The sequence below is a fragment of the Manacus vitellinus genome, unplaced genomic scaffold, assembly GCF_001715985.3.
Source record: "Manacus vitellinus isolate BGI_N305 unplaced genomic scaffold, ASM171598v3 scaffold_14_pilon, whole genome shotgun sequence".
Classification (NCBI taxonomy): Eukaryota; Metazoa; Chordata; class Aves; order Passeriformes; family Pipridae; genus Manacus; species Manacus vitellinus.
The window spans coordinates 15846516-15861902 of record NW_021939063.1 but is presented as its reverse complement, the minus strand read 5'-3'; the positions used below and the strand labels follow the sequence as shown (position 1 = coordinate 15861902).

General features: G+C 42.6%; 1 protein-coding gene across 4 annotated transcripts in view; it reads left to right on the top strand.

Moving 5' to 3' along the window:
* The window catches only part of SFMBT1 (Scm like with four mbt domains 1), an 89529-nt gene that overhangs the window by 37514 nt on the left and 36628 nt on the right, over window positions 1-15387 (top strand). For all 4 annotated transcript variants that reach the window (XM_018068580.2, XM_008923362.3, XM_018068581.2 and 1 more), the window contains exon 4: window positions 13758-13925. In XM_018068580.2, coding sequence (XP_017924069.1) covers window positions 13898-13925 — 28 coding nt within the window. In that variant the 5' untranslated portion in view covers window positions 13758-13897. The remainder of the gene's footprint in view (window positions 1-13757; window positions 13926-15387) is intronic.

The window sequence follows — 15387 nt, the reverse complement described above, 5'->3', positions numbered from 1 at the left end:
ATGACCAAGCCTTCTGCTAAAGCATTTGATGTGCTTGGTCTCCAACTTCTTCATGGAAATCTCTGGACCAACTAGTTCATGTTTGTAAAAGAAAATGTTGTTTCTGAAGCAACTGGATATTTTCTAGGTGTTTATTCTTTCTTTTGCCCTTAGTTTCTCCTTAGGGCAACATTGCAGTGATTGTTTTTACTGATCTCCAGTTTTCCCTCTTTGTTCTCTGGCTCCCCCTCTCCCCAGCTTTGCGTGTACCATGGGAAAGAGCCTAACACCCTTTCCTTCTTGAGGCTTTTCTTATCAAATTTAAGTTTTTTCAGGCATGATACTTCTTTAAATATGTATGATATAATGTGTCTGCGGTCAGGGAATTGAGTGGTGCTAAAAGTCATCTTGTTGTCTGAGGAATATTCTGATGTTTCCACTTGTGAATCCCAGCAGCACTAGGGATGCTGTGTTTAAAGCAGTAGTGAGTCTCCCAGTAAAAATGTTGAAAAAGTAACAAGTACCATTAAGTGAGCACATGTGGAGGATAATGTTTAAAAACCCATGGTCTGTAAAGAGAAACTGTTTAGAATCTGCCTTGTTCAAGCTTTCAGAGTAAGATCTGAACAAGAAAAGCTCCTGATCTCCCTTGCCCATCGTGTTTCCACTATATGAAGTGCAAACGTTATGGTCTTGCATGTTGTGACTTCAGCACTGTGTTGCTCTGCAAGAGCATTGTGTTTGGCTTTGGTTTTGGTTTTTAGCTGAAACATCCCAGCTCCGGGGCTGCCATGTGGGCAGGCTCACAGGCATTCATTTAGCCTTCCAGTTTGTGAATACATCTTTTTTACCTGCTTGGTACAAGCCTGTTCCTTGTGGGCTCCCCCACAGGTTTGTCCTCTTTTTCCCTTGGAAATCCTTGCTTCAATATCAAGGCTGATTTGCTGTCATGTCTGCCTTCCTTTCCTCTGCAGCACTGTTTTCCTCTCCTTCCCATTTTGATAGCTCACATTTTAGAGAGCTACAAGTTATAACCTAGTTTTGCTTGACTGCTGAGGAGCCTCGATGCAGTTCACTGCCATTGCAACCTTATTGTGGCTCATCAGCATCTTCACCTTTGCCTTCTTGCCTTGAGCACTTAGACCTTTTAAAAATAACATGTCCTCCTATGGCAAAGCCTCCTTTACCTTCACTCCAAGAATTAAAATTAATATCACTTGGGGTGGACACTTCTCAAAGTGAAAGATGCCATTTTTCTGTGGAAAAGAAGTAGCTTGCACAGATCATCTGCAGCACAAAGCTATGAAATAAGTTCTGCAAAATTAAAATTCAGGTGGGGGTTATGCAGATTGCCTTATTTGAATATTTAAATGTTCTGTAGCTTTTTGATGACTGCTTTATCATTGTTTTCCATATATATGCAATGATGCTCATTTACAGCCTTCCCCAATCAGTTATACAGCAAATACCACTGCTATAAATAAAATGTCATTTGCAGGAGACAGAGTTTTGTAAGTTAAATGAGGAAGAAATGTTCCCTTTGAGGAAATGTTAGCCGTGATCAGTTGGTCAGGATTTTCTCTGTAGGATTATTAAAAGGAGTGGTTGAAATTTGCCTTTTCCACTCCCCTTCTTCCCTGATAGTGGCCAAGGAAGACTTAGGGGGTTTGAAGTGTTTCAGGAAGATTGTCCAGAAGAAAAAAAAGAAAAAAAGTCTTGGGATGTTGCCTCCTGTTGCAGCTCAGTCAATGTAGTAGTTGGCAATCAAAAAGCAGCAGTGCTGCTTGTCACCATCCCTGGCCATGCAGTCACAGCCCCCTCTCTGCCATGGCTGCTGTCATAATCCTGCATTCAGCTGTTCCTTCTCTTCAACAGAAAACCAATAGCTGTTGGGTTTTTTTTTTTCCTTGTTCTTTTCTTGGTCAGATCATGCTTTGGCTTGTTTTGTGCTTCTGCACTGTCTACTAAATAATTCAGATGTTTCTGTCTAGTTATTCAGTATCACTGGCTTTGCTTTTAGCATTTAAACAGTGTCAGTAAACTTGTATTTGTCACCGCTGGGGAAAATACACTCGTTTTTGCTGTTACACCCCAAAGCTCCAGTAGTGTGTGACAGATACACCACTTGAGCAGCTCATGCAGCCACACACCAGACTGCTGAGCTGCTCCTGCTCCTGGTTCCACCATGGGCTTTCCTGCACCTGCAGGGAAATCACCACATGGCAGTGATAGATCCTGCTCCGGGCTGGGGAATCTTGTCAAATCAGTTCTAAACCAACTTAGATTAGATTAGTTCCAGGTGATTATACTCAAGACTTCCTCATCAGCGACACTATCTTTGGAAGATAAGGAGCAGCTCAGGTCAGAATGCATCTCGTGGTAACAGCACAGCAGTTGTTCAAGAGTGCACAGGAGACATGAGGCAGGTTGGGGATCTGACAGTCAAACCCAAACTGCTGAGGGCTTTTTTTTTGAACAAGTGGTGGCAGTTAAGATGTAGGATAAACTTGCCTTTAGCACTTGTTTTGGTAAGGAGTCTTTAAATATGCATTATAGGAAGTTGAATTTTGCCTCGTCTAGGATTGCTGACTCGAGGTGACAATTTTTTCTCAGTAGTTGAGATGGAAAGTGATTTTATTTAATAAAAATGGAATTAGAAGTTCTTATATTCACATTTGGAGGCTTGAGCAAAGGGACACAGCCTTTGGGATACATTCTCCATTGATGCCTGTGCAGGATCATGGTTCTGGTAGGGGTAGGATCATGGTTCTGGTTGGGGCTTCCCCTCAGTTTTAAGGTGATAATTCACAGTCACGTTTTCGCTTTTAAGATGGGGAGTGCCTGCATGAGAGAAATGACTGTAGTCCTGGTGAGGACTAACATTTGGATGGTATGTAGGTAGCATGCTGTTCTACTGGGGGAAGGAGAAGAGGACATACCTTTATGGAAGAACTGAAACCTGCTGCTGTTTAATTTTCTGTGCTCCTGGTGTTTCTGTCCTGTGCTGCTGGTGAGGTCAGTCACAGCTTGCAGAGCTGCAAGGAGGAGGAAGGGGGTGTCCTCACTGCTCCTTGGCCCCAAGCTGACAGTGCAGGGCACTGGGAGCTCTCCTTGTGCTGAACTGTGAGCGGAGGGAGATGATCCCGGCGTGTTCCACTGCTCCAAACGCTGCTCCATCCTGCGACGTTGATCCTCGTGTGGTCCCATCATGACATGGGTGACATGAGCCTGTCCTGCCCCGTGGAGCAGGAGGGATGGATGGACACTGCTGGCTCCGAGGGGCGGGTGGGGAGATGCTGCAGATGCCCTGATAGTGCCGGCACCTGCCGCCTGCAGTGCAGCTTGGGAGCGTTCCAGGGCTGCTCTGGGAACGAGACTTGCCTTTCACAGTAATGAAACAGTGAGACTAAACCAGGAAAATAAAAACCTGAGGCACAGAAGTCCCGAGGCGGTGCTGTGCTCTGAAACATGGCTTTGTGAAGAAAATGGCACGGCAGGCCTGGAGTCCTGACCCTTCAAAGTTTGTAGCCTCATTTATTTGGATTTCATCTGAAATGAAGAAGTGCTTATTTCTGAAAGCAAGGCCTGGGTGCTGATGGCCTTGATGATGAAGTGGCTTTGTAGAGGGTGTTCAGTGAGTGTTGGGTGTGGTTGACAGCTTTTAGAGTCTTCCTTCCCTTAATCACTTTCCAAAGTTATTAGCTCCAGCACCTGAGTCCATTTGGGAGGTTGAGTCTTACTTCTTGCTAGTAGGTAGCACAGAGTCCTTGTTAGGGAAAATGATGCTGGGTTTTGCTTTCCAAAGACAACCTCATCAGCCACAAACTTTCTCTGGTTTGTTTCCTGTTCTGTGACCTGCACTGGCCACTCAGGAGTAAATTAATTCTTCCTAAGGAAAATTGTGAGTTGCAAGTCTGTTTTGATCCAACTCAATGTGTTGTGATGAGTGCTTTTGATAAGACTGTGTTCTGTTTGCTTCTGCAGCTTTTATTTGCAGTCATTGTGGGGGTTTTTTAGTGCCACTGCTTGTTAAAATAGGTTTTCTGTCTGTTGGACAGCAACAGCAGTTTGATTTGTGGTTGCATCTGTCTGAGCAGACCTTATGTTCAAATATCATTAGCGTGCATAAAAACAAACACAGCTTCTATGATTAAGGAGTTTTTTAATTGAAATTATTTAAGATTGAATTATTTAGATTGAAATTATATGCTACCAAGACTACAAACTTTATAAGAAAGTATTTTTCATCTTTATTTTCACTCTAGCCTGCCACTGACAGTTTGACTAATGGGTTAGTTGGTCTGCTCAGGGAAGAAAGCCTGATGATCTATGTATGTAAAGAAGCGTGAATGAAATACCACTCCCTTTGTTGTCCCCTAGTATCAGTACCAAATTTTTTAAATATAGGAGCCAAAAGTTAAACCATCAAGTCTATTTTTAAACCCAAATCTAGGAGATTGTTTATAATTTCACAAGTGCTGTGCACTGAAGAGTGTACCAGCTGAGCTGGAGATGTGTTGCAGTCCCTGCTTGCTCTAGGAAAATCAGATCTAGAACTAGAGGTCAATGTATTAATAAATAGGTTTAGCTCCTAACCTTTAAACTTCTATATTGGTGGGGTGGAGAGTGTACTTGTTGGGAATAAATGTTCTTAGTGGTAAGTTGGGCTTTTTTGTGGATCTCAAATGTCTGGAGGTCGTGTGAGCCCTCACAGGCTGACAGGATCCGAGTTTGTCCTCTGATTGTGGTGGCATTCAAGGGAGAGTTGCCCTTTTTGTGTGTACCTTGTGGTTTAGGAGCTGTTCTGAGAAATGGGTGTAATATATTACCTTTTCTGTATTGTGTGCCATTTCAATGACATGACAAAGGAAGTAGGAGCGTGCTTTGACATGAAAAAAGCGTTTTATCTGATGGACTTTTAAAAAATGTCTTATTTGCAAAATAGCTTCCTTCCCCCTCCACATCTCCTTTAATTGTTGTGTTGTCTGCAGTGGTGACATCCATTAGGAGGTTCTCTGAAACAGAAGTTCAATTTCAAAGAAGGTTTTGGAAGGTAGTGCAGATTTTTTTCCCTTTACGTGACCTGAGGGCTGAGCCAAGTTGAGTGTCCTGCTCGGATTTTATTCAAAGACTTTTCTATAACATATGTACAGAATATGAGGCTTCAACGAGGACTTGTTTGGATAAATTGAGCCTCATGGCAGTATTAGGGAGCTATTTATTGTAACTTCATTGACCTTCATACTTTATCTGTAGACCTGACATCCTTCATACATTGAAATTAGTTTCCAAATCTGGTGTTCTAACAGGTGATTTTTTTCAGGTTTCTTCTGTAATTCTTACATTTCAGGCACTTAGGATTAATTTGTATCTCTGTTAATTACCTAAAATGTATGTGCAATGAATGTACTTCTTGATTTAAAACCCTTTACTCTCACTAGGGGATAGCTGAATTGTATCCTTAATTATATTCAGCCATTGATACTTTGTCTTCTCCCACTTAGCAATGCAGGTGCTCTTCTTGATGCCCTGGAAAGGGCGTGGTTTTCTTTTTGTTTGGGAGCTGATAGTTGAGTGCTTTGCCACCCATAGCTCCCCCCAGGTTGCTCTCTAGGGCTCTGTGCTGCAGATCTCAGATCTTGGCATCGGCTCAGAGTTGGCTCTTGAACAGAGTCGGTTCCTTGCATTTTTATTTCAAGCCAGAACAAGACTAGTGGTGACTCTGACAAAAAGTTAAGTCATTTCACTTAAAGTCTAAACCCATTTATGTAATGTAGTTTCTCCAGGGGAGCTGAGAAGGCTTCTCAAACGAAGTTGAAAGGGTTCCTATCCCTGATGGCTGTCACATTGCAGTTTAACTCTTGCCTGGTGCTTCCTGATGGGCAGCCATCCATGTCACTTCATTGTGGACTTTGGGATTCAATACTTACATGCACTAGGGATTAAGATCCAGAGGTAGAAGTCGGTTTCTTTCCATCTGAGTGCTCTTATTTTATCTCACAACAAATTATACTACATTTTCCTGGTGGAATATTTTCTTGTTCATGCTGCTTGTCCTTTTACAGAGGATAAGAAGCTGCCAAGGTGTTGTCTGGGACTGGGGAGCAGCAGGAACTTCACATTTTTTTTACTTCATCTTTTCCAGCTTGTAACTTCAGGCAGTTGTATTTGTGCAATAGGATACGAAATAACAAAAATCAACAATGAAAACAGAGCAGTCTGTTCTGTCTGGTGTCTTTATTTGGCCCATAACCCCCAATGTGCATTTACTCTGCATGCCATGAAAATAGATGAAGGGAGCAGAAAAATGCTGGAGATTTTGTATTTAAAACACAAAACCAAACCTTAAGGACTTGACAAAACTCCCCAAAACTTCCCTAAAAGTTGAAGACTCAAAGGAAGCATTTCTTAACAAGTTCTATTTACAACCAGTGATGAACACAAAGGAACTTCTTGGGACACCCTGTTGTGTGTTGTTCCCCTGTCAAGTGAATGCTCTGGCTGTCCAGTGGCTTCTGAATTAGTGGGAACAGAGCTGTGACTTTTACATTCTCACCTGGACTTAACCTGTAGTCCCATGGAAATTGCTTTCCCAGCTGGGTAGCACAGCAAGGGTTGTAAAGTAAGATCCCATAATTTGTTGAGCTGGACCTGAGTGTTTCAAGATTCATTAACCAGTTTTAGGTGTGTTATGTGAGGCAGTGAGTCAAATCCTGGAAGCCACTGGACTTCAGACAGGGGTTGGGAGTGGAAAACTGGCAAAAATTGGCATAACCTAAACATAAAAGATAAACACCACAGATTATATTGGCAGATTTTTGCTAAATAGATTATTATTTGTTGTTTTTTCCTATGTTGTACAAGTAGCTCTAGTAGAAGGTTGAGTTAAAGGTATGAGCATTGGTCCCATTTTGTGACAAAACAGATTATCCTTTTCTCTGGTAAATACTCTTATGCTAACAAAAATGCATGTTCACAGACAACATTTCCACGTTTTCAAAGCAGAGGAGCTCTGACACCAGTTCTCTGGTGAAGCACTGGCTGCAGGCAGTGGTGGGACCCTGTCCTGTCCTGCTGGCTGGATTGTTCTGCCCACCTTGTTTGTGGGCACTGGGTAAATCCAGGAAAACTGTCATAAATACAGGCTTGCTTTTTTTTTTAATCAAACCCTTGAAATAAAAATAGTATCTGTATTATTGCATTAGACTGCAGTGGTGCAGGCTGGTTTAACATCCTTTGCAGAGATGTTTGCAGTCCTGTAGTTACTTTCATTCAGAAGGTGTTAACGTGCTCCAGAGCCACACAACTTTCTGTAAGCCTGGCTTCCTGGTGTTGGTAGTGTTCTGGATTCTCCATGGCAGATTCTTTGCTCCTTTTACATTTTATGAGAATCTCTTTGGAAGTGTAAGAACAGAAGGTGTGTTCTTTAAATGCAGCTCTCTTGCGGAGTCTCAGAGTTGTTCTCGCAATGGGAGGGATGAACTTGGAGTTCTCTTCTGCTAAAATAGATTTAATGGGAGCAGCAGGGAATTGGAAGGGTGGAACTGTTAGGAGTACTGGTCTGTGAGCAGAGATTGCAGTGCAGGTGTGAGAGAAATATAGTAAGTTTTAATAATTAATCCAACTCTGGTGATAATATTTGCATGTATATACATATGTAATATTCATGTTCAATGGGTTCTGTTCTCAGAGGCCACACAGAAGCTGTTCAGATAAGAAAACTCAGGCATGCTCTTGGCAGGCAGAAAGATGACAGGGATTGCAGGAATCCTGTGCCATGTCTTCAAGAAAGCTTCCTTTGCAAGGAGCAGGAGTCAAGCCTTATGACCAACACAATTTCTGCCCTTGCAAGGACAAAGCCCAAATAAGTTGACAATAAGAGACTTGGCAGACAGAGATTAGAGGGGTTGAAACTTCAGAAATTTCGACCACTTTCGTCAAAATAAAAATTCCTCGTGAAGGATGGTCAGCTGCTGGTCACTGCTGTGGCCCTGGGACACCACAGAGGCAAAGTCTGCAGCCAGAGCTGCTGGAGAAGGGCTGGTCACCTGGCCAGTGTCCTGTGGCCTCGTACAAGAGCACAGAATTGTCTGATTTGGCTATAAAACAGGTCAGAGGGGCAAGAGCAGAATGTGGTAAACTCAGAACAGGTTTGCTTACAGTTGGATTTGCAGCTGCAAAAATGTGGGAACACAGTTGCCCCTGTTATTTATTTTTTTTAATATAGGAAAGTTTTGTGTTTGTTTTGGAGCACCCAGTGTGCCATCGAGACAGCCTAAGGAAAATGCTGGTGGTCCTACCTACAATTAAAGGTCATTCAATTATTTGTTTATCTTTGGTAAATCGTTAGAGAAACAAGCAAACAAGCTCCTTTTTACAGACCGGCTGTTTCATGTATGTGTGTAAAAATAATGCCTTAAAGAGCTGCAAGTCAGCCAAAGGTTTCTGTTCTCCACGCTGGATGGGATTATTCCTTCAGCAGCTGTGACTAATGAAATCGGTAGTATTTTTATTACTTTGTTATAGAAGCATCAAACTTTATTTTGCCTATCTGTAGTCTGCTTTCTGGGCCTTGCAGGGCTGTCTTGGGAAGATTTGGAATGTGCTAACAGTGCTGAGCCAAGGCTTCTGTGGCAGGTAGTTTTCTTTGCTGCCGAAGCAACTGTAAACTGATTTTTGCTTGTCACAGAACAGCAATTAAAATGGCTTGAAAAATTGAAATTCCAGCATAAAGTGGAGATTGTGAGAGTCTTCCACTTTGTCTTTTGGTTGTGGAAGGTCAGGTACTGGGAAGGCTTGTGAAATACTTACTTTGTTTATGCAACTGAAAGTTAGAAAATATCTAAAGTGTTATCCAGGCTCCCAGCTGTTAGTGACTAAATAAGAGAGGAGAAAATTACAAGAAAGGTCTTAAACCCTATTTTCACTCTAAAAGCCTTAGAGAACAAGGAGCTTGCATGAAATACAGGAGTGTGGAGACCCTTTCTTGGAGAAGTGGGACCTCTACTGAGGGTCCCAGCAGGAGGGAGAATGATGGGGCTGGGGCAAGAGGGAAGGGCATAGATGTAGGTGTCTACAATACTTTACTTCCCAAGAAAATAATTCAGATGTGATGTTTGACAGCTGTCTACTGGCCTTCTGGTGCTGTGGGTGAGGAAGAAGAGTTAGTGGACCCTAAGAGGAGCATTGCTGTGGTTGTTGAATTGCAAAACCTGAGAAATGAGAGTTGTACTCCATGTGGCAGATCAGACAGAGCCTGGATTTGTGAGTACCCTGCTCCTGCACTGTGTGACTGGAGTTAAGAAATCCTCAGGTGGGCAAAGCCTTGGTGGCTTCCACGCCCCTGTGTTGGTGTCTCACAGCTCCTGCAGCTTTGTGGGGCTTTGGTGAGCTGCTGCTCCGAGTGCAGCAGGAGTGACCACGCAGACACTTGCTGATCTGAGTCTGAAACAGTTCCATCACAGATACTAAAGATTTCTTACACCAAACGCTGAATATTTGTTTGCTTTTGGCTCTGTCAGTGCTGATTTCAAGGGTGAGGTTTTTTTCAAAGGAGGCAAATATCTGCTCTTGTGCCCTGATGGAGGGGGTTGCTGATTTGCTGTAGCAAGTAATCAGCTGTATCCTTCCACTGAGTTGGCAGCAGTGCTTAGCCAGAATCTCTGACATTTTCCCCCAAAAGGATGTGGCTGTTTGAGGAAATGTACTGACTAATGTGGGGGTTTGGCTGTTTCTGTACTGTGAGTGCATTGCTACAAAAGAGTGAATGAAACTCACACTGAATAGCTTGAAAGTTAATTTTCTCTAGCACTGTTGATTTTGGTTCTGATTGAGAAATTTGCACTGTATCTTACTTGTTTTGTGCTGAAAACACTAAGTAAGAGTACTCCCAATTGCTGTGATACAAAAATCACCAGTATACCTGGAATGGATTACACAAAAACATTTATGAGGAATCAAGTATGAACTTGTAAGTCAAACCTAAAATTAAGTTGGCTCCTACCTGAGTAGTTTATTGAGTTCTGGTTGTGCTACAGAATTATTTTTTTTTTACTAAACTCTACTGATATTTAGCATACTTCAACTTAAGTTGTCATCCCAAAAGGTCCTTTCCATTTTTTTACTTCCATCAGTGACAAGTTGGCAGAGTCTCAGTCAGGCTGGGTGGAGTCTCTTTGTCCTCTGAGAGGGTGCAGATGTGTTTTCCAAAGGGCTGATGTTCTCCACCTGGCTTTTCTCCTCTGGTAAAGGACCTGTGCAACTGCATTTCAGCTACCTTAGATCTGCTTGTACATTGATAAGGTGCATGGCCTGCAAGTGCCCAGTCACATACAAATCTTGATTTGAACGTGCCCCCTTCTGCCCTGGAGCCACTGTCTCACCTTCTTGTAGCAAAAAGGGCAGCTGAGACCTGTATTCATGATTGACTGCAGTGTGTTAGGTTAGGAAAAAGGTTAAAAAATAAGCTGGAAGTTGTCTTTTGCAGGCTGTGGAAATTGCTGATTTCTGCAGTACTAGTACAAGCAGAGGGCAGGTGAGCACCTGGGACTGGCAGCAGGTTGTAGCTGAGGTTACATGTGGCAGCATCAGGAATAAGGCTGGGGGAGATCTCTGCCCTGTGGTTTGGAGCCCCAGTCAGTGCAGCAGCAGGATTTGGCCCTCTGGGATGGAGTGTTGGTACAGTCCCTTCTCTGTGAAGGAAAAGTCTCTCAGCTAATTTTGTCATAAGAGTTTTAGATCTTAACTGCAGAAGAGCTTTTATGATGAGCTTGTGCCTGAGTAAGAGGCATTGGGAATATTCACTGAAGGGGTCACTGGGTAAGTGTGTGCTGGGAAAGGGTTGCTGCTGCTACTGCTGGGTGCTCATCTGTACCAGCTTTGTACTTCTCATTGTTCTTCCTGAATTTTTTTTTTCCAGGCAGGAGTCTGTAGTAGAGGGGTGCTTTTGTCCTGAATAGATTTCTTTGAAATGACAACAAGAATTTCCACTGCAAACACTGGACCTAATTAGAAGAGGTGCTGAACAGGGCACTGTCTGTGTCATAGCTGTGAAACCTCCAATAAAAGATTTGTTACAAAAAGTCTTTGAATGAAGTGCAGGGAGCCGTCTCCCCTCCTAGGGAACACATAATTAGTATTTCCTTGAAGTGAAAAAGCACAGGTATATGTGTGAATGGGCTTAGGGACCAGGAGGACAGTTAGACCCTCTATTCCCACCTCCAGGGTATGGTCCAAGAAAAACAAAAGGACCTTTACTTTCCTTGTTGCTTTAGCAGTAGATTTATCTCAGTGTTCAGAAGCAGAGCTGCAGCTTTCAGGTGCTGAGGAACCCCTTCCCTGCCCTGGCAGACCTGCAACAGGTTTCCTGCCTGCTTGGGCAGAGTGAAGCTCTCTATAGTAGACACAGGGGGCCAAAGTAGATTTTACTGGATGCCTGGCATGAAGGAATTCACTGAAACTTGATCCTTTTTGTAGCTTCTTCCCCAGTCCTTAGGGGTGTCTCCTGTCCCCGTTGTCTCCTGTGCCTTTGTTTTAAAATAATATTAAGCCTCAGACACCAGCTGATTTACTTTAATTCAACATCCAACTTATGTTTGATTTCTTTTCATATTCAAGTGAGCCATCTGGCTTTAATGAACTGTAACTGTTTTTAATGCTGCCTCCAGTTGCTAACATCTGAATATTTCATGTGCTGAAAGGAGATTTGAAATGCAGAAGTGAGACTGAAGAGTCCAAAGTATTTCCAAATCAGCTCTGTTCCAGCAGCACTTGTGCTCCCCTTCCCTCGAGATTTATCAAAAGATAATCTTTGGGGTGCCAGACTGTAGGCACAGCCCTGGCGGGGGCTAATTACAAGTACTCTCAATTTTGTGTACAGAAAACACCAGAGCTGCTTATGAAATCCTGAATAACTCCCCAACTTGACTTGGGCAGAATATCAATCAACTTCAACAGGAGCTGCCAGTATTTGGCATCTTCTAAATCAACAGTTTGGGGTGGGGGTTTTTTTTGGGGGGAAGGGGTGTCTTAAATATTTTCATGTTGCTTTAGTTATAGACACTAATTGAGAGCTGAATCCCATGAACTGAAAATAGCTTAATTGCAATTAATTCTGAGGGTACTTTGCCAGGGCTTCACTGTTAGAAACCAGTGGCACATCCCCAGATTTGTTGGACTACGTGCTTTGCTTGGCATTTTTCACAGCGCTGCCTTTGTTTTGGCTTAGCACTGTGACAGCTGATACACTTAGGATAGGGCATTAGCAAGGAGTATTTTGATTAATGATTATATGATTCTAAAGTGTTTTGTTGGTTCTTCCCTGTGTGCCAAGCATCGTGCAGGTTGCCAGTGACATCATCTTCCAGCATTACTTTATAGAAGGTGGAAAAATGGAAACTCGGTCTGTCTGTAGGAGGAAAGTCTTGAGAGAGGGTAGGCTGGGAACATGTGCTTGCATTATCTTGTCCTGCACTGCTTTGTCCTGAGAGCATGGAGGAAGTGTGTAAGGAACCACTGGAGGCTGATAGAGGGAGGTACCTGGGCTTCATTTCTCATAACTTTCCCACAGAGGCTGAGCTGAATTGGGAGTTCAGTTGTGACCTTGCAGTTACATGCTGAGCACAGTCTTTCTGAGCTGGAGTGCAGTAGGTTAGAAGCATATCACAGGAACTGGCAGCTGAGTTCCCTTCCAGACACATTCCTGGAGCTATAATGAATAAAACTTATTAATATCTTCTACACAGTAGATTTTTGTGGCACTAAGCTACCATTCAGTAGGAGCTCTTAATAATAACTCTTGCTACTCTAAAAAAATTTTATTTTCACATGTAATGAAATTTTTTGAAGTCAGCTGTAGTTCTGGTTGTACTTGAGAACTTTCTACAGGACTGAGCACTGCTGTAAGACATTTAATTCTGTTCAAGTTGGTTTATTTTTGTGTGAATGATGCCACCTCTAAGGATTATCACAGAGTTTCCATAGACAGTATAGTTATACAAAACTCAAAATTAAAGGCTTTTCAAATGTATAGGACTTTCTTTTTTTAAACCATAGTTATTAAAAACATGTTTATCTCAGAAATGCCACCTATGTTTTTTTTAAAAGCTGATTTTTAGTCCTCTACATTATTTCTGGTATCTTGCCTAAAACAAAAAAAAAACCAGGTGCTTCCTAGACATTCAACAAGAATGCAAAGGCTATTTAAAATGATCTTTTTTTTTAACAGGAATTTAACTTAATCATCTTGGGGTTAGGGCCACTTCATGCCTCATCTCATTGATTTATATAAAGTTGTCAGTCAAAGTGTGTTGTTATTAAATAAACATGTAACCTAGGCTTTTATTTACTAAACAACTTTGCTTTAATGGAGAATTTTGTAAGGAAAGAAAACTTGCAGTGCACTCACTGCCAGTGCACTGAGCTAGTGGGCTCACTTTAGACCTCTCCTTCCTCGGTTTCTACCATTCATAATGAAATCATGATTTAATAGCTCATAGGAGTAGGTTTGAAAATTGGGTATGAGGAAGAAATTCTTAAATGTGAGGATGGTGAGGCACTGGCACAAGTTGCCCAGTGGCTGCCCCATCCCTGGAAGTGCTCCAGGCCAGGCTGGATGGGGCTCTGAGCCAACTTGGTCGGGTGGAAGGTGTCCCTGCTCATGGCAGGGGGGTTGGAATGAGATGGGCTTTAAGGTCCCTTCCAACCCAAACCATTCTATGATTCTATCTTAAAAATAGTTAAAATCACATAAAGATTTTCTTACCAGTTGTTCTTTTCAGGTGTTTTCCAGGATTCCTTCTTGAATGTCCTGGCTCCCAGTAGGATCGACGGCGGGAGGCGACTCATGACCAGCCAACAGTGACAGCCTTGGGCTCCCCTGCTTCTGGCTGCTCAAAACAACCACCAGGCTGCTGTGGAGATGAATGGAGAACAGCAGTATGATGCAGGTAATAGTCCAGCTGAGCTCCCTGGCCAGCTATCCTGAAAAACTTGGCAAGCAGGATGGAAGACAGCTGAGGACAGTGAATGTCCATTGGGCGTGTGTCTGATGCTGTGCACTGTACACAGGGAGAAATGCAAATTTCAGTGATTTGGGGTTAGATTCTGGCCCTCAGGCTGTCGTGGTTGTGTTTGGTTTTGCTTTACTTCAAAGCAGGATGTGTCACTGGCTTAAAGAACAAAGTCTCACCCACCTTAGGAATTGTGTTTTTAAGAAGCTGTGACTCTCCTCTTTGGGTACCACCATGAGATGGGCTTACAAAAAGCTCGGTGGTTTTAACACTACTATTTTGAGGCATTTGTCTGTCAAAGTAGTTAATATTATCTTGTCTGTCCTTGTGTTCATCTTGCTCTTAAATTTTTGACAAGGTTGTGCTGCTGGTTTAAAAAGTCAGATAACTGAAGTTGTTTGCTGCCATTGTAATCTGTCCTGTTTTTCTGAAGTGCCTTGGTGTGTCCACTTTGATAGGCTTGTGATATCAATCCCTAACCTGCTGCAGAGTGGTATATTATGATAAATTAGCTCAGGTTTTGGTTCACCTTGAAACACCAGGTCTGGGATGGCTGGGAATACTAACAGCTTTCTGAAGCAGTTCTGGGATTGTACCCTCTTATGGGGGTGGGGACCATCCACTTTTTTCTGTCTTGTTTGCCATGGTTTGTCCCTTGTCCCTGAGGAGGTCCCTGCCTATAGTGTTGGTACAGTTAATGTAAAGCAAATTTTAGTTGTGTAAACAGTGTAAACAATTGGATCAGGACTTCATCTGGGTATTAATTTCCTTTGGTACTTGTCCTGCAAGCTGCTCTTCTCATGGGAAAATTCACTATTGGTAGTTTTTGTACCTTTACTTCTTGGAAATCTAATTACTGCTGGTGTTAGTGAAGAAATGTTAAATGTGGGTTTAATCTTTAGTGCTTTTAGGAGAACGCTGTCTTCTGCTTTATGATTTTTATTTGTTGTCGATGTTATATCCTCAAATAAGCAAGAAAAGACATCATGGACAAGGATATAGAATGTCTTCAGGCACTTTTCTGCCTTTTTTCTCAGCTAGAGGAAATTGCAGACTTCTGCCAGTGAGCATAAGAGAGAGGAACAGTAAGGAGATGTTTAAGTGGTCAGCAGTGGTGTGTTCACAGGCTGATTCCTTGGTACTGAAGCCTTTATTGTCATTTTTCCATCTTCCTCAAAAAGCATCAGAGGACACAGAGTCCTCTCTCACTCTGTGCTTTTGGAATAGCTGGGAAGGGTTTGATACTGCCTTGAAATTACTCAACAGCTATTTTCCTGAGCATCCTTTTGTGCCAGGTTTGAGTACAGGAGGCTGTGAAAAGCAAACAATAACAGACAGGAGCTTTACTTGCTGCATTCAGAGAGTCCACAGAAAATGATGCCTGTGTAAGCATAAGCAC